This window comes from Caretta caretta, chromosome 2 (assembly GCF_965140235.1).
Source record: "Caretta caretta isolate rCarCar2 chromosome 2, rCarCar1.hap1, whole genome shotgun sequence".
NCBI classification, from domain to species: domain Eukaryota; kingdom Metazoa; phylum Chordata; order Testudines; family Cheloniidae; genus Caretta; species Caretta caretta.
This window is the reverse complement of record NC_134207.1, coordinates 221,706,249-221,734,119: the sequence shown is the minus strand read 5'-3', so window position 1 is coordinate 221,734,119 and position 27,871 is coordinate 221,706,249. Positions and strand designations below refer to the sequence as shown.

General features: G+C 42.1%; 1 protein-coding gene across 2 annotated transcripts in view; it reads right to left on the bottom strand.

The window, feature by feature from the left end:
* The window catches only part of SLC25A13 (solute carrier family 25 member 13), a 131,391-nt gene that overhangs the window by 35,762 nt on the left and 67,758 nt on the right, over nt 1-27,871 (bottom strand). For both annotated transcript variants that reach the window (XM_048838180.2, XM_048838181.2), the window contains 7 exons: nt 25,771-25,910; nt 12,814-12,960; nt 11,334-11,472; nt 10,451-10,544; nt 10,187-10,271; nt 4,604-4,688; nt 4,027-4,185 (listed from right to left, as the gene is read on the bottom strand). In XM_048838180.2, the coding sequence (XP_048694137.1) occupies nt 4,027-4,185; nt 4,604-4,688; nt 10,187-10,271; nt 10,451-10,544; nt 11,334-11,472; nt 12,814-12,960; nt 25,771-25,910 (849 nt within the window). The remainder of the gene's footprint in view (nt 1-4,026; nt 4,186-4,603; nt 4,689-10,186; nt 10,272-10,450; nt 10,545-11,333; nt 11,473-12,813; nt 12,961-25,770; nt 25,911-27,871) is intronic.

The window sequence follows — 27,871 nt, the reverse complement described above, 5'->3', positions numbered from 1 at the left end:
AAAACCCTTCATAGTATGAGAATACTTAGGCAATTTTAATTAGACGTGTTGCTATGTGTGCCACCTATAAAATATTATATATAATAAAGAGAAATGCTACTTAATAGTAGTTTCCCCATATAATCTATGCACATATTAGGTTTCTGACCTCACATTGTACTAGGGATCTGAAAGAAGGCAAAGATGGATATGGTAAAAAAAAGTAGTATTACAAATTAAATTAAGAGCTTATGGAATCAGAGAAAAAAATTTCAAATCAGTATATATCAAATCAGCACTATAAACTGTTTCTGCTTCATTTCAGTAGTGGGGGAGACAGGTCTTATTAATCAAAAATATATTATAGGTTTCTGTGGATGATCAGATCTTGGTTTCACACCATGCTTTATTTTTTTAGTATCAGCTAACTATACCACACAAACAGTGAGTAAGTGGGACGACTTGTTGCTCAATCTATGAAAAATGCTTGAAACCCCTATGACACACAATGCAGAGTTGGTAATTGAACACGGCAAACTTTCCTCTTACATGATTTACACAGGAAAACAGACAATATGAGAGTACTACCACTCCATAAATTGGTACCCAATTGCAAGTTTCCAGAAAATGAAGTTTCTATCACAGAGATCCCATTTCATTAGTAGTATGAGACACATGTAAATTCATATGGTGACCAAAAGGCATGATTAAAGTCTATAGATCATGAGGTGTTGGGGGGTATTGTGGCACTGGAGGGGTCATCTTTGGAATTAAGAGAAAAATAAAGTCCCTATCATTTGGTCAAAGATCCCAGGTCTCTCCCTTCACCTCAGTAGAAGGGGTATTTCCACATTGGCACCTTAGAAAGTTACAAAAAGTATGTACCAGTGTTTATATTGTGCCCATAATCACTGTCATGTAGGTGCCTTCCAAGTGACACCATCCCAATTACCCTGAGAACTGAACTCTCTTTAAAGAAAATTTAATGCTCTCTTTACATCCACAAGATGGTGTAATTTATCCTTATCTGAGATTGGTGGTTTAAGATATGTTATTTCTGCTCTTTTAAAAATTGGAGTGGAAATAAAAAAATCTCTGTTCGCTCCAGTGAATGGAAAAATGTGATCTGTTTAAAAAATATCCAAAGTAGGGTCTGGAAGACCTGCTCACTTGTCTGACACTGCAGTGCACAGAGTATCTAATGCCCAACTATCTCAATTCTGAATAATTGCACTGTTAACAGAGTTCTTCAGATTACTGAAGTTTCCACTGCTAACAAACATGGCTCTGAGCGCTGCATATTATCATAAAGAGCCTCAGTTATTGAACAGTGGGACATATGTGCTACTTTAACCTTAAATACTGAATTTACAGGGAACTACAGACAGCAGCATGAAGTGACATGGGAAGTTTTTCTGTCAAAGTAAGCATAGTGCTATATAGCAGGTGAATGTACTAATCTGTAAATTCGTCCCTCAAATTCTTGTCATCCCCCCTCAGCATCCAAACCTAACTGGAACCTCTTCAACCTCCCCTCAGCTGCCAAATTTTCCCAGTGTACTTTTGTCATACCTGGCAATCAGGTAGCAGCCCAACAGCCATTGCAAGTAGCTAGAGGGAGTTCCAAATTCTTTAATAAATTCCATCTATATTCATCTTTAAAAAGGGAAGTTACACCACGGCAAACTTCAAACAAAGCATTTGTACAAAATGCAGTTTACTTTGCCAGCAAATTGCCTCTACAATGACTGTGTTGTTCAAAATAATCCAGTTTCTTCTCCTGTTTAAGCCTGAAATGAGATCATAATCCTGTGTTTTGGGCATTAACACTGTCAAACTGATTGCAAATTCACCGTTTCAGAATCTACTTCAAGGTAACAGAGATGATGGGCTATGGTCGAGGAAGCTCATAAACCCAGTATTACTTGCCTGAAAACTGGCAAAAGGAGCAACACAGGACAATGTACAAACAACGTGATGAGCAAAAGGAGTTTATCTTTATGCAGGACATGTCTGATTTCCCCAATTTGAAATTCTCTCTGTGTTAGAGCGGTTTATACAATTTGTCAGAAGAAGATATAATGGAATTCTCATGGCATCCTGATGGCACCAATTTGCTATTTCGGAAACGCAGGTAAAGCAGCTGTACACTAGGAAATTAAATTATATTTTTCATCTAATAGTTGGGCATTTTCTAAGGTTTTGGTTGCTAGAAACCCCTAGCAAGAAGAAAATATCTGTCACCATTCTTTACTAAATTACTAGGCTTGATCAAAAAACTCATAGCACATTTAGCTACCTAGTCATTAAATATCCATTGTGTTTAATCTACATAATCTGTGTCTATAGAGGAATTAGTCAACCAACATCCAATAATAAAAAGCACACATTACAGCGGTGGTGCCCAAACTTTTCCTGCTGTGCTCCCACCGCACACAAGTAATGAATCTGTCCGTGCCCCCCTTCCATTACTGCACAGCCCAGGATTCCTCAGCAGAGGAGCATGGGCTGAGGTGGAGCGGGGGCAGAACTGGGGGTGGGGGAGGAGCTGGGGCTAGAGGCAGAGCTGGCCTTCGGATGGAGAGGAAATGAGGGCGGGCAGAACCATGGCTGGGGATGGAGCTGCAACTGGATGGCACTCCCTCCCTGCCACCCCATGGGTGTTGTCCCAGGCCCCGTCGCACCCCCCTCCCCGAAAGTTCCTTCACACCCCTTAGGGGGGCATGCCTCAGGGAGCACTGCGTTACAGGGAGAGTGTGTAGCAACACCTATTATTAAGGTTGAGACAAGGTAGGTTTTTATTGGTATTTACTGGACCAATTTCTGTTGGAAGGTACAAGGTTTCAAGCTGCACAAAGCTCTTCCTCAAGTCTACATCACCACTTGAAACTATTCTTACGGTTGTCTAACACTTTGTATTATAACTCTGTTTTCTGTTGCTTATAACTTTGTCAAACTGTAATCTGCTGGACTGAAATTGTCTATGCTTCATTTGTGCCTCAGGTTGAATTTCTTACGGGAAGTCAGACCAAAAACAAGAGTTGTTTTCAGAAATTATGTTCAGTCACTACAGTGTCTCGTATGCTTACTCTAAAAAGATATCCAAAATCAGCTTCAATCCAGGTTTGTATGAGGGCAAAATAGGAAATGAAAGTCGAATCTTCACTGATATGTGTCAGAGGAGCATAAACTACCTCTGGTAGTGTACTTAATATGTCTGATTCCAGAAGAAGAGTAATTTACTTTACCTGTGTGCCACCACTGGAAAAACTGCAGTCACGTGTATCAGTTTATGATTATCTGTGACAACCTATCCATAACCTGAAGTAATATTGTTGATGTTTTTTCTTTTTGTGTCAATACTTGAACCCAGCAGTCTCTTGGATTCTGAATTGGAGCCATGGCTGGCAAGATAACAGGGGCTGGTGTACATAAAAGATGACCAACTCTATTCCGTGGACAACATGTGATCAGTGAAGCACATGCTGATGGTCCAAGAAGAGCTAGCTGTTCACATGGTATTGACTTTCCTTCTTGTTTTCAGCCAAAAGAAACTTAACAGATGGGAGGGTACAATAAAATGAAGAGCAGAAGTAGATGGTTTGATTAACTTTTGTCAAAAATTACAAGATGCTCATGATACTAAAGACTGCAAAAGGACATCAAAGCTTTTCTAATGCTAAGTTTTCCCTGTCAGCAATTGCTGTAGTTGCCACAGCAGTGCTATACAATTGCAGATGGGAGGGGACGTGGTCCACGACATTGTGAATGAAGAGAGGAAGAGGCCCCCAAGATAATTTCTCAATTAAGATGTGCTTTGTACTATGAAAAAGTTCACAGACCCCTGACCTAGAAGAGAGTTGTGACTTAATATTAGGAGCAACAAGTCTGATCAAAGACATTTAGACGACACAAGCATAAACCAGGCCCAGAATATTAGTTTTTTCCCTTTTTATTCAAGCCCCAACAACAGAGACTGAGGAATTCAGGTTGGCAGAAAATTTTTTTTAGTTTATTATATATTATATATGACATTTGGAAACTGACCTCTGTACAGTCCAAAGAAGCCTTCATAACGCAGCACTTTCTTAAAGCAATCAAAGCTGTTTTTGTACATAAGTTCTCCCACAAATGACCCGGTAGAGCGCTGGTTTTGCATTCGAGTTTTCACCAGATCAATTGGATACACTGCAGTAGCTCCAACAGCTGCAAATAAAATTTGATGTGTGGAAAAGTGTTTTTCTGCATCCGTTTTATTTTTTTTTAAACACATTCTATGCTTATATCTCGATAATCACTTGTGTCTTTTTCATCTACAATATAAGCTGGTTCAGTAAAGGGGTGTCACAGTCCATTTTAATTAAAAGTGCATATCATAGCCCTTCCTCATCATTAGCCTGTCTCTTATGAAACCAGTCTGGTGACAAGCCAGGCAGAAAAACCACCTGTAAATCTCGGATCACTTGCCAGTACAGAAGAAATTATACAACAGGTTCCCCCTGCTCTAATTCTCTCTCATAGTTATGGCTCAAAAAGAAAGATAGGCAAGGCTTTATCTTCCTACACTTAAACAGGAGAAAGAAAGACAGAAAGATGCAAATTCTTGCACTTATCCATGACTAACCTCCAGCAATTGAACCCAGGGCAAACCTGTAGGCCGATTCTGCTATCTGGATGAGAATAGGGCGAGAAACATCACCTGGAGCTTTCTGCAAGGGGAGGGGTTGGGACAATGAGAAGAGTAAAAAAAAATTAGACTACCATTTCACTACAGTAAATCTTATAACCAGATAGATACGTGGACAGTAGATATGTGTAGAGTGAAGCCAATGTCAGATACCACTAAGTAATCCCAGCGGTATGTTAGAAAACAACCCCTAAAAAATAATTGAAAATTGCAGTTCCATTTTCTGTGTTATTGCAAAAATGTAACCTGTTATGACTGGAATAGAAAAGACAAGAGCACTGGGCGTTCCCAACATAATAAGATATCCCCAAAGTCAAACAGTGACCAAAATGCTTTATAAAAAAAGCACTAGCAGACAAATCACCATTTCCTACACCTGGAAACAATTCTACTTTGAAATTCCTGTGTGTTAGTATTCAAACACTGATTGGATTTACATTTAAGAAATGTTCCACGTTCAGAATTGCTTTCTAGTAGCAGAAAGGAACTCAGAGACAGTGGTAATCCTTACACTCTCCTTTCCCACCATTACCTTCTCTAATAAGGTTGGTGGATGCTCTAGGGAATAGGACAATATGGAAATTTTAATTTCACTACTGAAATCGTCTATTTTTCCTTATTTTATTTTATCAGTTTTTTTTAAAATGAACTGTTATATACTCTAGTGATCTAGACCAAATAGCTTGAATTGCCTAAAAATAAATTATATGTATCACAGTTTACTGCAAGGTAACTAAAATTCTTTCACTACAAGCACCAAGTAGAACCAGTGGTTCTCAACCTTACCAGACTACTGTACCCCTTGTAGAGTCTGATTTGTCTTGCGTACCCTGAAGTTTCACCTCACTTAAAAACTACTTGCTTACAAAATCAGACATAAAAATACAAAACTGTCACAGTACACTATTACTGAAAAATTGCTTATGTTCTCATTTTGACCATATAATTATAAAATAAATCAACTGGAATATAAATACTGAACTTACATTTCAGTGTATAGTATATAGAGCAATATAAACAAGTCATTGTCTGAAAGAAATTTTAATTTGTATTGACTTTGCTAGTGCTTTTTTGCAGCCTGCTGTAAAACTAGGCAAATATCTAGATGAGTTTATGTACCCCCGGAAGACCTCTAAGTACTGCCAAGGGTACATGTACCCCTGGTTGAGAACCACTGAAGTAGATAACAGTAAAATAAAAGCTGGATGGGAGGAGTTAAGAGGTACAACTGACAACCGAAAGTGGGGATGATTTAAACAGGCTTCTTGGGCATTTCCTATCTTCTTAAAAACAGCATAACGCAGAACAAAGAACACCTGAACAGACATTCGACCCCTATGCAGAAAATTTGAGAGAATGCATGAAGCAGATGTTTCCATCACTGCAGTTTTAGCTGCACTACTGCTACCTACTGTAGCTTACACTAATTAATACATAGTACAACACAATCGCTTCTTAGCTCCCTTGCAGGACTTCTAGGAAGAGATGGTCAGCTTTTGGGAGTCAGCTAATTAGAATTCATCATAGTACACTCAATATTTACAAATTGCTAAAAAAAACCCAGGATACTGCATTGGATGGGGGGGGATGGAACACACATGCACACGTACACACACACACACACACACACACAGAGGCCTGGCTGAAGGCCTGTTAGTCCTAAAAACGTAGCCTGCATCAATTCATTGTGGTCAAACTGGCGTCTCTGCACAGACCCAAAGCTCAGAACAAAAAAAAATTTAGTCTTGCAAGATACAAAGCTTGGTTTCCTTTAAACTATGTTTTTCTAAGACTATCTACACCCAAGACTGCGTCAATTTTAAGAAAGTTGGAAAGACCCACAAAAACGTGATTACAAACTAAAATTGAAGACGCCTATGAGACTAAAAAAAAAGGAGTTCCCAAGGTTCTTTTTTGCCTCACATAATGACAAAGATCATTTTCTGATAAACCATAGAACAGTCCCACGTCTTACATTTTTTCCCCATAAAACTTATGAATCCTTCCACACAGCAGAGAGTCTTAGTTTTTAAACTATGATGGCACACTAAATGTAAAGCACAGCAGACAGACAACGTACTGAAGACTTGAACACGTACATCTCTTTAGAACAAGGACTGCCGTTTTCATTTAGCATGCTGGATGCCAGAACTGACATCCACACTGAAATCAGAAAAAAGAACAGGAGTACTTGTGGCACCTTAGAGACTAACACATTTATTTGAGCATAAGCTTTCCTGAGCTACAGCTCACTTCATCGGATGCATGCAGTGGAAAATACAGTGGGGAGATTTATATACACAGAGAACATGAAACAATGGGTGTTACCATGCACACTGTAAAGAGAGTGATCAGGTAAGGCGAGCTATTACCAGCGGGGGAGGGGGCGGGGGGAACCTTTTGTAGTGATAATAAAGGTGGGCCATTTCCAGCAGTTGACAAGAACGTCTGAGGAACAGTTGGGGGACGGGAGGGGGGAGAGATAAACATGGGAAAATAGTTTTACTTTGTGTAATGACACATCCACTCCCAGTCTTTATTCAAGCCTAAGTTAATTGTGTCCAGTTTGCAAATTAATTCCAATTCAATTTTGTTGAAGAATTGCCACTTTTAGGTCTGTAATCGAGTGACTAAAGAGATTTGAAGTGTTCTCCCACTGGTTTTTGAATGTTATAATTCTTGACGTCTGATTTGTATCCATTTATTCTTTTACGTAGAGACTGTCCGGTTTGGCCAATATACATGGCAGAGGGGCATTGCTGGCACATGATGGCATATATCACATTGGTAGATGTGCAGGTGAACGAGCCTCTAATAGTGTGGCTGATATGATCAGGCCCTATGATGGTGTCCCCTGAATAGATATGTGGGCACAGTTGGCAACGGGCTTTGTTGCAAGGATAGGTTCCTGGGTTAGTGGTTCTGTTGTGTGGTGTGTGGTTGCTGGTGAGTATTTGCTTCAGGTTGGGGGGCTGTCTGTAAGCAAGGACTAGCCTGTCTCCCAAGATCTGTGAGAGTGATGGGTCATCCTTAAGGATAGGTTGTAGATCCTTGATGATGCGTTGGAGAGGTTTTAATTGGGGGCTGAAGGTGACGGCTAGTGGCGTTCTGTTATTTTCTTTGTTGGGCCTGTCCTGTAGTAGGTAACTTCTGGGTACTCTTCTGGCTCTGTCAATCTGTTTCTTCACTTCAGCAGGTGGGTATTGTAGTTGTAAGAATGCTTGATAGAGATCTTGTAGGTGTTTGTCTCTGTCTGAGGGGTTGGAGCAAATGCGGTTGTATCGCAGAGCTTGGCTGTAGACGATGGATCTGTGGTGTGGTCAGGGTGAAAGCTGGAGGCATGTAGGTAGGCATAGTGGTCAGCAGGTTTCCGGTATAGGGTGGTGTTTATGTGACCATCACTTATGAGCACCGTAGTGTCCAGGAAGTGGATCTTTTGTGTGGATTGGTCCAGGCTGAGGTTGATGGTGGGATGGAAATTGTTGAAATTATGGAGGAATTCCTCAAGGGCTTCTTTTCCATGGGTCCAGATAATGAAGATGTCATCAGTGTAGTGCAAGTAGAGTAGGAGCATTAGGGGATGAGAGCTGAGGAAGCGGCGCTCTAAATCAGCCATAAAAATGTTGGCATACTGTGAGGCCATGTGGGTACCCACAGCAATGCCGCTGATTTGAAAGTATACATTGTCCCCAAATGTGAAATTGTTATGGGTGAGGACAAAGTCACAAAGTTCAGCCACCAAGTTTGCCGTGACATTATCGGGGATACTGTTCCTGACAGCTTGTAGTCCATCTTTTTGTGGAATGTTGGTGTAGAGGGCTTCTACATTCATAGTGGCTAGGATGGTGTTTTCAGGAAGATCACCGATGGATTGTAGTTTCCTCAGGAAGTCAGTGGTATCTCGAAGATAGCTGGGAGTGCTGGTAACATAGGTCCTGAGGAGGGAGTCTACATAGCCAGACAATCCTGCTGTCAGGGTGCCAATGCCTGAGATGATAGGGCGTCCAGGATTTCCAGGTTTATGGATCTTGGGTAGCAGATAGAATACCCCTGGTCGGGGTTCCAGGGGTGTGTCTGTGTGGATTTGTTCTTGTGCTTTTTCAGGGAGTTTCTTGAGCAAATGCTGTAGTTTATTTTGGTAACCCTCAGTGGGATCAGAGGGTAATGGCTTGTAGAAAGTAGTGTTGGAGAGCTGCCTAACAGCCTCTTGTTCATATTCTGACTCATTCATGACGACGACAGCACCTCCTTTGTCAGCCTTTTCGATTATGATGTCAGAGTTGTTTCTGTGACTGAAGCAACTACTCACCAGCAACCACACACCACACAACAGAACCACTAACCCAGGAACCTATCCTTGCAACAAAGCCCGTTGCCAACTGTGTCCACATATCTATTCGGGGACACCATCATAGGGCCTAATCACATCAGCCACACTATCAGAGGCTCGTTCACCTGCACATCTACCAATGGGATATATGCCCCTCTGCCACGTACATTGGCTAAACTGGACAGTCTCTACGTAAAAGAATAAATGGACACAAATCAGACACCAAGAATTGTAACATTCAAAAACCAGTGGGAGAACACTTCAAATCTCTTTGGTCACTCGATTACAGACCTAAAAGTGGGAATTCTCCAACATAAAAACTTCAAAAACAGACTCCAACAAGAGACTGCTGAATTGGAATTAATTTGCAAACTGGATACAATTAACTCAGGCTTGAATAAAGACTGGGAGTGGATGGGGCATTACACAAAGTAGAACTATTTGCCCATGTTTATCTCCCCCCCCGCCCCCCCGCTGTTCCTCAGACGTTCTTGTCAACTGCTGGAAATGGCCCACCTTTATTATCACTACAAAAGGCTTTTTCCCCCCGCTCTCCTGCTGGTAATAGCTCACCTTACCTGATCACTCTCCTTACAGTGTGTATGGTAACACCTATTGTTTCATGTCCTCTGTGTATATAAATCTCCCCACTGTATTTCCACTGAGTGAGTCCGATGAAGTGAGCTGTAGCTCAGGAAAGCTTATGCTCAAATAAATGTGTTAGTCTCTAAGGTGTCACAAGTCCTCCTTTTCTTTTTGCGGATACAGACTGACACGGCTGCCACTCTGAAACCGGAAATCAGAAAGTCTTCCTTCCTCATTAAAAAGTACTTTGAGGGAGATAATCAGGGAGGGTTAAACTTCTTTAGTAAGTGAGCATACATCATCTTTTTGTAAGTGGTTAGATGACACTTTTACACTTTTGTTTTATCCTTACAATCAAATCTATCACATTTCAACTTCTTAAATGGCAAGAGTAAAAAATTAGCAACTGTTTTGGATGAAAGGGGGAGGAGGGACGGGGGGGTGTTTAAAGTGAAGATTCCAACAATACCCTTTGTTCTTTAGGTTATAAAATGCAAAAGAAAGGAAACATGGCTAACTCAGACAAGAAGAGAGGAGCAGGGCATTGAGAGGGTGGAAGGAATAAAAAAGTATGCTAAAAGCATCATTACAGCTTCTTTTCTTACCTGTCTCTGAGCCTCAGCAAGATTGTAGGGCAGTGTTCCCTCTTCCAGAGGAGCAATTCTTTCAATGTCAGCTAGTGTCATACGTCTGTGAGGACCAAGCAAACACTAAACTGAAATTTACATTAAACAGAGGGTTTTTAAACAACTATAAGTTACCTGTACTTCTAGGCAGTGTTCTAGAATATCACTACCCCACTTCCCACTGTTTTAAAAAAAAAAAAAAAAAAAAAAAAAAAGACAGAGAGAGAGATAATTTCTACTTACCCCCGTGGCTCATATAAATCTGCTAACTGAAACAAGATGTCAACTTCCATTGGTGTAACCTGACCAAATTTCTGAGCTGCCAGAACAAACTCCTCTACAACAGAATAAAAATATATGAGAGAGGAAAACTAATCAAACCAAAACAGAACACCCCGAGCATCCCAGAGTCATCATTCATTTTAGTATTAAACCAAGACACTGCAAAAAGTGCTCCTACCACAATGTAAATGTATGTTTTAAATTCTACATCAAGCATGGAAATAGAGTAGCTTTCTGGTTTTCAAACTCAGTGCCATCAGCAGGATTTAAGATATCTGACATACGGTATCAATCAGTTGTGGGTCCGAGGGGAAAAAACAACAACAACAAATCCAAACACCCCATGAACAAAGATGTGGACCTTTTCATGTATATGTCCCAGTAGGCCACATTAAATGAAGCTTTGGTGTTGCAGAGGGAATTCTCTATAAAAGCGATTAGATAGAGCAGATAACATCTTGTTCCAAGCTTGTAGATCAGCTTACTATGCCGCCACTACAAGTTTATGGAATTCTTCAACTACCCTTGAAGGTCAGTTTTAATAGGCTGCCAATTTGGCAGGAGTCCTAGGAAGTTTTTGAAGACTTTGAATATCTTTACATTCTCTCCTCACCCAGCTCCCTTCCCCCGCAGACATCTTCAGTTTCCTAGGACTTTCTCCCTGGCGGTAACAAAATGGAAATCCCGGAGGGTGGACTAAACAGGAGCATGAATGGTTGAACAATACACCACAAAGAGCTGAAAACACAGGCACAAGTTTGTTTGTTTGCTTTAAAAAGCACATGAACGAGTTCCCTCCCCCAAGCCAATGCTCCGACTGCACAATCAGAACATTTCTACTAACCTTTAGTCACTTCCACATCTTTTCTATTTCCAGCCAGAGTACTGTAGATCTTCCTAATGAGCTCCATGTTGTTAAGGAGGGAATTAAATCCATTAAAATAGGAAAAGCTGACCTGATGGGAAGTGGTACCTCCAGCAGCCTGCAACAGAGAGAGTAAAAAAAGAGAGAAGGAGAGGAGCTATTTTAACCGTTTTGCAACACTTTAGGATCAAGAAAATCTTTGAATAAAGCTTTGAAACAACATTAGTTTACAACAACGACAGTAGCAAGGGATTTCTTTTTAAATGCAAAATAAATAGCCATATGAAAGAGTCTTATGTTACTGAAACTAATCATAACCAGAACGTAAGACTCACCCCACCCCTAGAAGCCTAAACAAATACATATGCAGGATTATAACAACATGACCAGCAGTAATTTACAGAGTTCAAGTTTCAATACTGTTTCAGTTGGACATATTTTATAAGTTGGTTTATTTCTTCAATTGAGAAAATCTTAAAACTTACAGATACACAGAAAAACTTAATCAAAACACATTTTAAAAATGGTTAACCCAAACATTTCAATTCAGAGCACACTGTGTTGGTTAAATACAATAAGTACATTCAGTACAATATAATTTAAGTACAGCATTCATAACCTAGCACATTTCTGACCACTGAAAACAGGAGATATGTCACAGGAGATGGGGGAAAAGAAAAAGACACACGTGCAAGTCATTGTTAGGTTGGATATGCAGAGGCAACCCTCTCTACACGGCTCTGAAGAGACCTCACCCACAGTAGCAGGTTCAGATCTAGGCACTACCACAAAGATATAGACCAAATTAGTCCAAAATTAAGATATTCAGCACAAGGCTGGAATCACTGACCAAAGGAAGGGGTGGAAAGTGTAGTGTGTGATACATTTAAAATCTGAATGGAAAAGTATTGGGGGGGGGGGAGGGGGGGAATATATTATAGGGAATAAACCCAAACTGCCACAGAATAGACTGGATGAACCAACCGAAGTCTTATCTAATTTCTATTCATTCTATAATATGGTGTGAAAAGCTCTTTCAACCGTTGCTAGTGACGATTTCCAGCTCTCACTGTTCCAGACACTACACACAATTGCGAGCTATTACTGGCACTTTAAGCGAACAAAGCAAATATTTCAAGAACGATTGCTCAGATGGAGCACTGGCTTGTTGGAATAGAGTACAATTTGCCACTATAGAACAATATGTTGGTGTGACACAGCCCAAGGTCTTTAACCATTCATAATTTGCTTGGGCTCTTGCGTGAGGAATTGACAGGAGGATCTCTGAAGAGATATAGCCTGAGATGAGACTCTAAGTTTGTGTATGTGGACAATTATGTATCAAGTGATGGGCACAGGGTGCAAACAGAATAATAAATTTGGGGAAGGGACTGTCTCTGTGTTTGCACAATGAGACCCTGATCTCTATGACAGTACAAATAAGCTATGCACAACTTACTGCTACTAGACATTCTTCTACAAATGGTGTCAACATGTGTGGCCGGATAGTGACCATAATGTCCCTGAAGTCAATGGCAGTGACTCTTCCAGCTTGAGCATTGTCTCGCTGCACAAATGCTTGTTTTGCATGTTCCAACTGTATCTCCTGAAAATGCATTAAAACAAAGTTATATTTTGCTTTAGCTGTATTATGTACATTAAAAGTTAAAATCCACAGCATACCTGATGCTCTACAAAAGAGAGTTACATGTTGTCCTCCCCCCAGATAGGGACAGAGTTCTGCATTTATTATTGTTCAACCTCAAATAAGGTCTCCACTAATATTTTTCTACATCTCAAATACAAAATTCTCTTCCTTCTCTGGGCTTGTCTATGCAGGGAAGAGCCAAGAATAGCTAACGTGGAATAGCTATAAGTGCAAATAACTATTCTGCCCTAACTTCCTGTGCAGACACACTTAGCATGAAACAGAAGTGTCCACAAAAGGAGTGAGTGCAGAATTTGGGCTTTAAATTCACACCCTAGCTTACTTCTCACTAGCTTCCCTTTAGGTTCTGCAATTCATTTACCAGAGAAATGTGAGCAAGAGTTTCAAAAGACCATACAGGTGTGCTCCTATTTATGTATTTCAATGTAACCAAAGGTGTCACATCAGAGAGCATTTATCAGTTTACTGTAAGTTTTAGAGTAGGTCAATCAAATCTTTGTAAAATTATATTTGTCTGTGTTCAGCTCCCACAAATGATCTCTGCAAGGAGGAGAATGTGAATATTCCTTCACAAGGCATCTTTATTTATTTCTTTTAAAACAGAAGGTCTCTTATTTGTCAAATGCTGTAGTGAAAAAGGTAAAATCAAACTAGAAGCCAGTTTAGAAAGCTTTGCATCACCACACCTTTGTTGTTATTTCCACTGCTACCGAACCACGATCACCTTTCAAGATATCAGCATTAATAGTAGATGGATATCAATCATTTGATTTACCTGATAGCAGCACTCAATGTTTTCACAGCTTGTGACTCAAATGTACTCGGGGGGCGGGGGGGAGAGGAGAAGAGACATGACAAGTAATCACTCCAAAAATTACAAAATTACATCTTCTCCTACAGTCATCTACATCCTGCTCCTTGCAGCAGGCAGATTGTTTTTCTCCTTTCGGTGAAAAACTGGAGGTTTTTATGACTAAACTACACCAACAAAATCCAAACTTAGCATAGGACAAGTTACAGATTCTGACTTACTACAAAACCAACTGAAAATCTTTGACATTGTCCAACACATAGTGACAGTGAAGACACAGACAGGTAGACTCCCCTGTTTAGGATTAATCCCTTTTAATGGGAAGAGGGGGAAAATGCAGACATTCCAGCAGTTACTACAATGTTATCCCTTGCAGCTTCAAATCTCATTAAAATGTCTTTTCCCTGGAAGGAGATTGCTTATTTCTAAGCCACAGCTTAAATGAATTGGTGTGGAGTGCTTTCCTAGATACTGAACTTGTCTTGCAATGGGACAGATGCACTTTGCTATTCTCTCCACTACTCACATTTTTAAAAAACATTCTAAAAAGTCAAATTAAACTGAGACCTTGTACTAATCAAGATTCACTATTATGCTGCTTTTAACGGTGCAGTGTCTTCAATAATAAGTAGAAGAAATCAGTATTTGTCTCATAGGCAACGCCAGTATTCAGTGGGATAAAGAATAGGAAACAAATGGCAAATACAATATTTGTGCCACGACTTCTTACATCCTGGCCTCATGGGCTTCTGAAACAGTTTTAATTTAATTTCTAATCAACATCTTTAGAATTTGTACCTGGTCTTCAAGTTATGAGGAAGCAAGATAATATGTTAGGCAAAAAATGAGCACTGCTAAATGTTTCAATACTCTAATTCACCCACTAAACTATTCAAAAATTTCTGGTTCTAATGAGAAATGCTTATGGAGGTTACAATATTTTAGCCATAAAATTTGAGTTACGATTCCAGGTCTGTCACATTTCCTTTACGCTACAGCCCCCTGCGGGGAGGCAAGGGAGGGAATGCTATAATTCAGCAACAACATTCACTGGCTGAAGGTGGCCATGTCAGTTCTTGCTTCAGCCTGGCTGTGACTATAATTTCATTTATTATAACAAATGTTGAAGCAAGCAGTTTGGGAAGGCTTTAGATGGGAAGAGTGCAAGAAAACAAAGTTTGTCAACTTGAGGCAGGCAGCAACTTGGGAGTTTGCCTGCACGGCGCTCAGATGATGAACTGGACACAAAAATTCTTGTACCCCTGTTGAATACCATCGAGCATATGAACATGCTCATTTTTTGCATCCATTGCAGTAACACCATGAATATGCAAAATGAATATCTGGAACATGCTAAAGAGGGTCGTCTTCTCTCTTATTTAAATACATTTAAAACATCTTTTTTTTTTTATTCAAACTGCCAGAGAATTTCTGGATTGGCAGAATTCAGCACTGCAGTGCTGCAGAAATCAGGGAGCCCTGCCACAGGACCTAGGCACAACCTGCCATAAAGTATAAAGAGCAAGCCCTGACTATGTACACTGAAATGTCAAGGTAGAGCAGGGAGTGTGCAGGACACAGTTCCAGCCTGTCCTGCTACATTTCCTTGCTTCTGATTGTAAATTAGTTCATTGTCAGGGTAGCAGTTTATGCCCTAATTTGATAGCCACAGGGATTATTAAAAACTTTACAGCAGTACCATAATACTAATGTCGGTATGAGAATGTAGTAATGGACAAGCACAATGTCTCACCACAGGACAACAAGGCACTATCCACGGGATATAATGACCAGGATCCAAGGACCCATTTTTCATCAGGCCTCAGGTGACCTACTAATGAGGGCCTCCTGTACAATCCTATTTCCCTCATCCTTATCTTGCCAACACCGTTTCTCTATGCTCCGCACATGCTGGGCAGGTTTAACTAGGGAGAAGAATTACCCAACTTGGTTAACACAGTAATAGTACAGGGCAAAGCACATAATGCTGCCACCTGACCCCATACCCCAACAGCTGGCCAAATGGGGAAGAGCAGATGACAGCTGTAGGAAGGCATAAAAGCACCTGTGGTTCCTATGGACCATGACACACCCCTTATGCACGCGCGCACACACACACGGCCAATTTGTGAACAGTTACTCAGCAAACCCATCCTGACCTGATGACGGGGATTCTGTGTGATCAAAGGTTTTTCCTCTGCACAGTTTAGAAACTCTATGTGTATGTCTACACAGCAAAAAAAAAAAAAAACCCACTGCTGGCCTACATCAGCTGATTAGGACCTGAGTCCGAGGCCAGAAGTCTACACAGCAATGAAACAGCCTGCAGCCTGAGCCCCATGAGCTCAAGTCAGCTGACCCGGGCCAGCAGCAGGTTTTTCTTTGCTATGTAGATGTACCCTAAATGGTTTGAGCACATTCTCAAGATTTGGAGAAAACTATCCACACCCCTCCACGCTCACTGCAAGGATTTTAACCCAGTTTTTATGGGTATGATTAATCTGAGATAGTCAGACAAGCATCTTCTTTCAGAATTAAATGGAAAGAGCAATTGTCCTCTGTCCCTCACTGCCATCCAAAACATCAGCAAAGTGAAGAGATGGTGGAAAAGTATATTCAGGGAATAGTTACACAATAAAATTAAAGCTTCGTTACAAAAAACAGCAAAGGAAAGCCAGATTTGGTATATAAATACCATCGTAAGGAACATACTTGTTTAACATCAGTAGATTTCATAACAATGTAAAATTCTAAACTGTTTAATTTAAAAGAAAAAAGTGTACGCAATCTAGCCATCTCAAAGCCTGAAAGTTAAGACATTTCAAAGCATGACTAATTATACTTCAAAAGTATGCTCAGTAGCCACTACCATTAGTCTGGGAGAAGTGATGGGATATCAAAAAAATAAAATAAAATAAAATAAGCAAAATGGTACCACTAAACACCAACTGTAAATAAACTTAATTTGCAAATAAATTTTGCTTTTTAATCAAGCTGAGAGGTGTTTCACATCTTTCACCCTAAGACTGCTTAGAAAATATGGGTGAAAAGCAGCTATATAAGAAAAACAAACTTAATTGCTTCTCAATGCAAAATACTTACCCACTGAACCCTCCCTAGATTAAAGTTTCTGTAATCCCTACACATACCTTAAAAAACAAGTTTATCCCTTGATGATAGGAGCCTGAATTTCAACAAGCTACAATAACTGTTTATGCAAAATTAATTTGCACAGTCACAGGCACCCTGGAACCAGAGTTTTAATGAAAGGATTTCCCACCTAGAATTTCACCTCAGCTTTCCCATACAGCTAATTAAAAACATAATTCATTTTCCAGTTATGTGGAGATTTATTTTCAGGTACGGCTGATATTTCCAATTGACTTGCATTCATTAGCTGCAACACAATCCTTTCCACTGCAGCTGATTGTGAGGTCTCATTTACAGGTATTATTATCTCATCAACCAGCATGCCAAAACTGACCAAAACCCTAGCTAATGTTTAAATGCGTTTGACAGACCTATACATTAGCCAACACAAAAGCTGATCAATCAATCGATTTTAAACTCTGGGGTTGGGTTTGAGATGGTTGTTCTTGAAGCAGATCTTAGTATTTAAGCCTTGTCCAAGTCATGAGGGACTGCATCTCACAGAGGAAGCTCTTTATTTGTTTAGAGCAGTGAAACTCAGACTGAAGCTTGTGAGCCGCAAGTGGCTCTTTAATGCCTCTCCTGTGGCTTTGCAGCACATGATATTAAAACACGGTGAGATTTAATTATTAACCAATCAGGATGTTTTTACTTTGTTATTAACCAACTGTAAAATACTTGGTCAATCATTCTGCTGTGAGACTTATATCAATAAAATAGTAAATGAAACAATGAATTCACACTACTGTGGCTCTTTCTGATCGTGAACTGGCTCCTGAACCACTTAGGTCTGAGCATCACTTGTTTACAACAAGAATAGATCTCAATTCCTCTTGCATTTAGAATAAAGCTTGTTGATTAAATGTTCATCTAGCTTTCTTGTGTAAGAAATGAGGATTAATTAAACTGCACTAATAGAATATGAATATGGAAAAAGTGTGTGTTCCAGAGGAATGGGAGTGGAGAGATGGCAAGAAATATGAACTACTTTTAATCTTAGATTTCACTAAAAACCAGCAAGCAATATTTACAAAACAGTAGCTGCAGTACATTAAGGAACCCATCTGGTCCAAGTTAAGGGTAATATAAAAAGTATTTATACATCAGGAATGCCAAGAGGTAACTTGGCATCCACTGTGGTATCCTGCTGCCTAAGGTCCAAGGTCTAGACCTTAGACCAAGGAGACTGACTCACATACAGAGAGAAGGTCAGGAGGAAAAACTGAGTACCAAAGGTTAGGAAATTCAAAGCAAAATTTCTACACATGTGAAGAGTAACTCAAATCTGAGCCAAGAATAGTTTCTGCCATAGCTTCAGCATTTACAACGTAAGGGCACAATGCTGTAAGGCAAAGGATAGTAATGACATCATATCTACATGAACTGGGTAACTAGATATACCAATTTACTAAAATTGCTGCAGTGTCACAATTATGTTGAAATTGAGCAGACTGTTTCAGTAAAATCCCAGGACTTCTGGTCACCTGGAGCCTCCAACAAACATGATGGCAACTTAACCAACTACCTCACCTTCACCCCAGATGCCTCTCAGCTGTCCAGTGCACAGCCAAAGTGAAATCTTTGCCCTGCTGCACATCGGAACTGCTGCTGTAGGCGCAAAGAGCAAGATCATTGGGCTGGCCACAGCCCAGGTGGAAGGAGAAGGAGACCATGCAGCAGCCAAGCCATCAGATGTAGTGCCGCCAGGTTTGGGTGCAGAAGACTGCCGTGGCTCTGGGACAATAGGTCCAACCTGAGCGTCAGCCGGAACGGGGTTGCCACTGAGAGGTCCAGCAAAATATTGAACCAGTGTTGGCGTGGCCAAGCCAGCGCTATGAGGATGACCTTTGCCTTGTCTTGTTTGATCTTCATGAGGACCCTGGGCAGCAATGGCATCAGAGGGAAGGCGTAAATCAGAGCCCCCAACCACAGGAGCAGAAAGGCGTCCAACGGGGATCCTCTGTCCATGCCCCAAATCGAGCAGAAAGTGTGACATTTTCTGTTCTGCCTGGATGCGAACAGATCCACCCGGGGAGTTCCCCATCTGTGGAAGATGGAACTGAGCACCTCCAGATGAAAGGACCATTTGTGGAGAGACAAGAATATTCTGCTGAGGCTATCTGCCAAAGCGTTCTTGCTCCCTGGAAGGTGAGTAGCTATAAGACAGATGTTATGCTGCAGACAGAAGTCCCAGAGCCAGAGGGCTTCCTGGCAGATGGCAGACAACCTGGTTCCACCCTGCCTGTTGATATAGAAGACTGTAGCCATGTTGTGCACCAGGACCTCAACCACCATGCCTTGTATATGAGGTAGAAAGGATTGGCAAGCTAGGCCAAATGCCCTGAGTTCCCTGACAATGATATGCAGGAAAGAAATCGTGACTGGACCAATGACCTTGGGTACTGAGATTGCCCAAGTGGGCTCCTCATCCCAGATCTGAAGCATTGGAGACAAGGGTCACTGACAAGGCCCGGGTCAGGAAGGGAACTCCTTCCAGCACCTATGTGGGATCCTGCCACCGGATGAGAGACAACAGTATGCTGTTGGGAATCCTGACCCACTTGGTCCATGCTGTGTCGGTTGGGGGCATAGACCAATGCCAGCCATGCCTGTAGGGGAATGAGGCAGAGTCATGCGTGCCGGACCACGTACGTGCATGCCACCATGTGACCCAACAGTCTCAGGCACGTGTGGATTTTGGTGAGTGGGTGGGCTCGCAGGCCCGAGATGAGGTCCCCCATTGCTTGGAACCAAGTCTCGGGGAAGAAGGCTCTGGCCTGAGTGGAGTTGAGAACTACCCGGATAAATTCTATGCATTGCACTCAAGTTAGGGTTGACTTTTTCTCGTTTATTATCAGCCCCAGGACGTGGTGGTGGAACAGACCAGATCGAGATGCCTTTGCACCTAATCTTATTAACATCAAGGTACAGGTAAATCTGGACTCCCTGATGTCACAGGTAAGCGGCCACTGATGCTATACACTTTGTGAACACCCTCGAGGCCAAGAGACCAAAGGGCGTCGCCGTGAACTGGTAGTGGCGCTGACCCAACATGAAAGGGAGGACGCGCCGGTGCCCCGGGAAGATGGAAATGTGCATCCTTTAAATCGAGGGCGGCGTACCAATATCTTGGATCCAGGGAGGGAATGATGGAGGCCAGGGAGACCATGCGAAGCTTCAACTTATTGAGAAATTTGTTGAGGCGATGCAGGTCTAGGATAGGTCTGAGGCCCCCTTTTGCATTCGGAATTAGGAAATAGCAGGAGTAGAATCCTCTTCCTTCCATGTTCCCAGGAACCTCTTCCACTGCCCCCAGGCACCGGTTTTCAACCTCCTGAACAAGGAGGTGCTCGTAAGAAGGGTCCCTGAAGAGGGACGGGAAATGGGGTTCGGAGGGTTGGTCAGCTATAAATTGCAGGGTATAGCCCAAAGAAACCATATCGACCATTCAGTGGTCCTATGTGATACGGGACCAGGCCAACCAGAGAGGGAGGAGGCGGTTGAGAAAGAAGGGGGATGGATCCGGTGAATTGGCTGGGCTGTCGTCCTCGGGCATACCCTCAAAACGGCTGCTTCTGGCCTCCCTGATTTCTGGGAGGGTCAGGCTGTGCCACCAGGCAGGAAGACGACGAATAGCACCTCTTAGGCCCCTTCTTGTCCTTACTCCTGTAGAGCCCAACCTGGACTGCAGTGGAGGAGGAGGGGACGAAGGATGGAACAGCTTCCTGGACTGCTGAAGGGAATGCAGGCCCAAGGAGCAGAGGGTGGCTCCAGAGTCCTTAAGCCCATGGAGCCTCGAGTCAGTTAGCTTGGAGAAGAGCCCTGTACCCTCAAAGGGGAGGTCCTGGATTGTGGCCTGAATCTCCGGGGACAGCCCAAAGGCATGCAATCATTAGCTGTGCCTCATGGCCACCATTGATGCAATGAGTCCGTAGCGTCCTAGACCATCTGGAGGACTCCTCTGGCCACCACTGTGCCTTTGCTCACTAAAACAGTGAACTCTTGGGCACGATCCTGTGGGAGGGCCTCCGTGAACTTATTACGGGAGTCCCACAGGTTGAAATTATAACGTCCCAGCAGGGCCTGGTGATTAGACACCCTGAACTGTAAGCTGGCTGTTGAGTAAACTTTCATGCCAAACAAGTCCAGTCTTTTGGTGTCCCGCTAACCTGGCCCTATCTGTCCCTCTCATTTACTGTGGATACGATCAGTGATGCCGCAGGGGGACGAGTGTACAAATACTCAAAGCCCTTTGCAGGGACATAATAGTTCTTTTTCACCTTCTTGGAAGTCAGCAGAATAGAGGAGGGGGATTGCCACAACGATTTGGCTATCTTGAGGATCCTTGGAAGGACGGGCAATGTGACCCGTGCTGGGGTGGTGGCTGAGATGACACTGAAGATGTTGTTAGCCTCCTCAGCGACCTCCTCAATCTGCAGGCCAAGGTTTTCAGCCATCCACTTAAGGATGGCCTGCTGCTCCTTAAAGTCGTCCGGTGGACTGCTGGGGTGGGATGGCCTGGCTACCGCTTCGTCCGTGGACGACTATGATGATTGCACCGCCTGCTGGAAGGTGTTGTCCTCCTCCTTCTCAAGGGAGGGCTCCCTCGGTGTTGGGTTGGATGTGCCACCTCAGCCTCCATCTCGGTACCGTGTTCTGATGGTGGTGCCGCAGCCAGCTTGTCCGATAAGGCCAGGGAGGGCTGGGAGTATTGGATCGTCATCACCGGCACTCCTAATGGGTTCCAGTACTGTCACTGGGGGGGCCACTGTCCCTGCTGCATCAGCACCGTGGCCAGTGCTGTCCCAGTCTCCCATGTTGGTGGAGAGAGTCTCTCCTTCTTGGCGACAGGCTGAAGACACCCTGATCACTGTCCCTCCAGCGACCATGGCGAGACCATTGAGGCCTGGGTCTGTTTGCTGATCCTGGTGGGCGATCAGCAGGATGACGGTGAGTAGTGCTGCCTGCCTGAGGAATAGTACCAGGGTGAACAAGATTGGTGCTGAGATCCTTAGCGACCCCCTCCAGGACAGCAACTTACGTCAAGAAGACCGCCTGTGATAGAATGACCAGCACCTGGGTGACCTGTGGTTGGATATTCGCCGGTACCAGTGGTACGGCATCTCAAATCCGGAGTCCCACACCTGGTAGGTGGGGATCTCGTCAGGGACCTAGGCCTTCTTACCGGAGAGCTGGGGTTGGTGCTGACAGCAATGGACACCTGCGCCTATGGTCCAGCAACCAGGAATGTTCCGCCAGTCTATACTGCACCCTGGTGGGCTTGCCCTTCAGTGCCAGGGGCGGAGGCACTTCAGTCACTTGCCATGGCACCTGCTTTGCTCTTTAGCCTCCAGGACTGCTTCGGGCACTGAAGGCCCCACAATAGCCTGGGAGAGCCTGCCGCTGCCCAGGGTGGGTCCCTGGTCGGGCTGGGAGGGTCTGACTTCAGAGGTACCCCCTATGAAGCCCCGAAGCAGGCGCATGGCCTGACACAGGTCCTTTGCCCGTGGCCCCTGTGTCCTTCGGTGCCAAGGGACTCTGCTTCTTCTGACGCTTTCTTGGCACCGGCAAGAGGGAGTGGTGCTGGGCCAAGTCCGGCGCCAGCGGTGCACTACGCACCAAAGCCAATGTACTCGGTGTCGGTTCCGTGGTGGAAGGCTCCGACGCGGGGCGAAGAGCGGCCTCCATCAGGAGGGCCCTCAAGCAGGTATCCTGCTCCTTCTGGGTTCAAGGGCACACGTTTTTGCAGGTGCAACACCTGTCCTTTCTGTAGCTTTCTCCCAGACATTTGAGACAACTGTCGTGGGGATCACTGATCAGCATCGGCCTGCTGCACGCCGAACACAACTTGAATCCAGGAGAGTGGGGCATGTCCCGCTTGGGGCAAACTCCCAACCAGATCTCTACTAACTAATTTAAACACTAGAACTAACTACTATGAACTATATACAACGAGTAGAACTAAGTCTATGAAGAAACCGCTACTGCTCTTGCGATGCAAGACAAGGCAGTCCAACCAGCTGTTACAGGTGATAAGAAGGAACTGAGAGGACATAGGGTCGCGGCACCTGATATACTGCCGCATAAGCGTGCCACTCCAGAGGGCGCTACAGCTGGCCCTACAGATTCTGCTAAGGCAGAAATCTCCGACAACTGTGCACATGGGCATGCACACACCTAAAATGGAATCGACATGAGCAAGCACTCGAAGAAGAATCTAATATTTTTCCTTTTTTATATATCTATGTAAGTAAATTTTAGAGTTTTCAAAAGGTGCCTGTTTCCAGTGCTGTCAAAATAACTACTCTACCCACACAGAGGTCCACCATAAAGACTGGTCATGCAAGCTTTTCAGCCCCATCACAAAGCAGTGCTTGGACCCTGCAGTAGAAGGAACCCCTTGCCCTCCTCATCAGAGTAGCAAGGCACCATTTACTTTCCATGCCCATTCAGTCCATGACGTCTACCAAGTGCCAATGTGACTGTCAGTCATTATAGAGACAAGATGGGTGAGAAAATATCTTTTATTGGACCACTTATGTTGGTCCAACTTCAGAAGTTTGTCCAATAAAAGATATTACCTCACACACCTCGTCTCGCCAATATCCTGGGACCAACACTGCTACACCTACACTGCATAACGTCAGTAATTATGGAATTTTTGTGATGTAGACACCTGCTCCCTAGGAACCGGGAGCCTTTTTACACAGGCTATCAAAGCTTTCCAATTTGAAAGGCACTTGATCACTATAGAACCAGGGTAGATTTGCACTGATGACCCACAAGTGAGACTCCATACCCAATTACCAATCCAATTACCAATTACCTTCTTCTAGAATTTGAGTTTTTCTTCACACCTCCAAATAAGCAGCTAAACTAAGTAGGATTATCAGATACAGAACCAAGATTTACAGTCTACCAAAGTCAGCATACATGTCTAGCCTAGGTATTTAGCAATAATAGTCATTATTAAAACCAAGAGAATATGATTGCATTTATGATCTCCTACATCCTCTTCAGGCAAAGAGTTAATTAGGCTCTGTTTCACAAAGTCAATTTGAAACATTTGTCTCAATAGCATTATCTTAATTATTCCTCATCAAAATGATACCACCTCCTACTGTGAAATAACTTCCCTGCATAAACAGAAAAATAAAAAAATACAACCTTGTGGTCTTGAAGTAGGTTCCTATTTTAAAACTATTATGTAAAATCTTTACTGGCACTCAGTATGTTCAAGATGGATTCAAACAAGGCACCCATCCATCTCATTTTACTTACAGCAAGCATTATCATTTTTTCAGAATCATTTACTGATTTTTCGTTTGTATGATATTTTGCTATGTGTAGCAATATATCCAAAAGCATAGACATGAAAGGATTCCCTCCAGAGGAGGTATCTTTTATTTATTCTCTACACAGCACAGGCAAAAATAAATAGAATTTTCTATCTGTTGCACTATTTAGTTATTAAATGGTATCAAACTAACAGTGTGTGTAAGAAGTCTGCAGCAGAAGGAATACCATTACTGTATTTTACCACTAAAAATCACACAAATTTGGTAAACACAGAATTTTGATAATCAAATGAAGCATTCCTTAATATCAGTTTTGGCAAGCGAGTTCAAAATGCACAATATTTGGTACAAGCATCTATTATTATTTAACATATTGGATTCTCCTAGTGAAAGATATCCTACAATTTTTAAATGTCTTGATGTCTGGGTATTCCCCCCTCACGTCTCAAAGATTAGCTTGAAACAGTGGGCCAGATCCATTAAAAAAAATACTCATGCCACATTCAAGTGCCAAAAAAGTAACAACTACCTAGATTCAACCATTTCACCACAAGCAGATTATATTGCCAATGCATAAAGTTCTAAAATCCAGCCTTCCGACAGTAAGAAGAGCCTAAATACAGCATTGTTGGCTATGTTGCCAATATGGTGTTCGCTAAATTTACTATTTGTGATTCTTGCACATTTCTTACTATTCATTGTGACAGACATGGCGATTACCTCTAATATCTTTGGGAGATCTCACTGTATTAAGTTTATGTATCATTGTGGGCCAGGGAATGTATGCAGTTCTGTGGGCAGGGTGACCAAGGAACTAACAGTGAGGTACCGATTAGGGAAAATTCACTCAGGTTATAACACCTCCAGAGAAATACCACCACCTTGAGGCTCGCATCTACTAGTTCAAACTGGATTCTTCAGAGACTAACAGACAAAGAAAGGGCTTTTGGATAAATAGCTTGAATTTAAACTGACTCAAGGCCTTCTTTCTGATCCATCAAACCAGCAGGACATTCTGTCCAACTGTGGGACATCAATCCAGGACTTTTGCCTACTGGACAGCCATAAGACTGATGGATGACCTCTGGTAAGTGTTTATCGTGTGTAGTAACTTTTTTTTTTTTAAATATGTTTTTTCAGGAATACTTTCACTTTAAAAATAAATATGCTTGCCTATAAAGGGCTGGGTGGTATCTTATAATTGCTAGAAATGACTTTGTTATAAGCCTTTGAAGAGAAAGCAAAACGCAGACACTGACCTGTTTAGGCAGTCTGGCATGCTGGCAGTATCACTGTGTAAGCAGAGTATTATGCAGCCTGAAAAATCCCTATCAGAAGCGGGAGAAATGCGTGTCTCTACCAAGAGAGGTGACGGCTGAGGAGCCAGGAGCCTAGAGTGCGTGCCCTCAAGGGACTACAGAGAAGGAATACAGATGCAGTTGCCCTGAACTGTGAAACTCATGACAAACTTTATTGCATTATACCCACCAGTAAGAACTGAGTAAACTCTGCATACGTTAGGCGTCTTTTTCCATCTTTTCCAAAATGCAGCTGCACAAACTCTGAATTCCAGTTAAATGGAATGTGTTGATGAATTGTGGTCTGGCCAAAAACTTGTTTAACATCCTCTAGAAAAAGAGAAAAAAAGATCTGCTTAAAAAAATAAGGAGTCACACACAGAAAAGTAGTACTGATTTTTTCTGACTAATAGGAAAACATTATTCACATAGGAGATTACCCTATAAAATATATTAACAAGCTTGGATTTTATTAACTAAATCATAAGACTAGAAAAAACTACCCATTCTCACAAAGAAAACTGTTTTCAAGTACAACTCCTCACAAAACAAGATCCCAAAGAATCTTTTTTAATTATAAAGTTACATACTGACCAAATCTGTTTAAAAGAGAACGAAGTAGACACTTCATTGTTTCAAAGTGGTCTCTGTCAAGGAAAAATTAAGATTACTGAAATTCTATGTACAAGATGACAAAACTTAACCTGTTTTCAATTTAGTATTTTAAAGCTGTTAAGAACAATGAATTTTTGGATCAGTCTACACTTCACACTTCATAAAAGCAGTATTATTCAAAGTTGTCTATGTTCAAAGAAACGTAGCTACAAAAATACCAATATTTCAAGATCCATTTTAGTAGCCTGCTAATCCTATACACCAGAAAATGTATGTATAAAAACAAACCTTAACTTTTGAAATCATTGGTTTCCTATTAAATTTAATCTGACCACTAAGTACTTGCTTAGGACCTGATCCTGCAAACTCAGACTATCAGGTGCATTCCTTACCACTATGAAAATCAGTTTATTAGAAATCCTACACAGTTGAAGGAATTTTTTAGACAATGTAAGGTATCCTTAACTGATTTAGGGGCATAGGAATGATGAATACCAATTGGAATATTACAACATACGGGCAGCGGATTGCTTGAATCTAATTATATACATCTTCTAGCTAATGAGCATAAGAATAGGTATGAAAAGTTACACATCTTTTAGATGTAATGATGTGACAAACTCCTTGGACTTGATTGTGACTCTAAAGGATCAAAAGATTCCATCTTGAATTTATAGTCCTAGAAGAATTTGTCATTGCTTGAGGTCTAGAACGTGACAGATTACCCATGATCTTTGATACTAAAGTAGAGGAAACAGAATCCTCTACCTCAGTCCTCCTGATGAACCAAGTGAATGGCCTTTATGTCCAGCAGATAACTTACGGTGTCTAGTATTGAGTCCTTTTCCAAGAGGAAGAAGGGGAAAAAGGAGAAGGGAGCCACTGAGGAGTTGGCGAAAGATAAGAAAACTAATGTGAATGATTTTTTTTTTAAATTATTATGGAAAGACCTCTTGGTCTGAAGTGGCTTTCTACTTTGTTCCCTAACACAGAGACCACTTAGACACACTCAAGCCCAATGAATTCCTCATGCCAACTGATCTAAAAACCACATATTTTCTCATAACAATTCTAGATTCCTATCAGAATTACCTTCAATCTGCACTCAGAAAGGTCCATTCCCAGTGCTCCCTCCTTCCCCTTGATCTTACCTGACTCTGGGGACATTAACAAAGACCTTAGTTGTGGCAGAAGCAGCAATCCATAAAAAAAAATCATAATAATTATCTCTCTCTCTTACATAGCACTTTTCATCCATTACACTGCAAAGTCCAGGTGATACCCTACATGGAGAACTATCTTGGTGAGGGGGCTGTCAGCCATTTGACAGGCAATACACAAGTGATTAGTGTCTCTCCCATCTGCGATTTGTGATTAGCATGGAAAAGAGCTCTCCTCTCCGACTATGTCTCAATGTCTCTCCCACCTGGGAGCAGAGCTGATTTCTCAGTTTGCTGGCAGATTCAAAAAAACTGAAAACAAATATTGGTTCAGGTCGTGCCAAATCTGACATTTGAAAATTCTGAAAAAAAGTCCATTTCAGGTCAAATAAAATGTTTCAGCCAATCCAAAACATTGTTTCCAGGTATTTTTAAAAGGATGGAGTCACAAAATGGCTAGAGGAAAAGATGATAGCAGTAGATTTGGAGGCAGTGGTGGCAACTCCTTATAAGCTA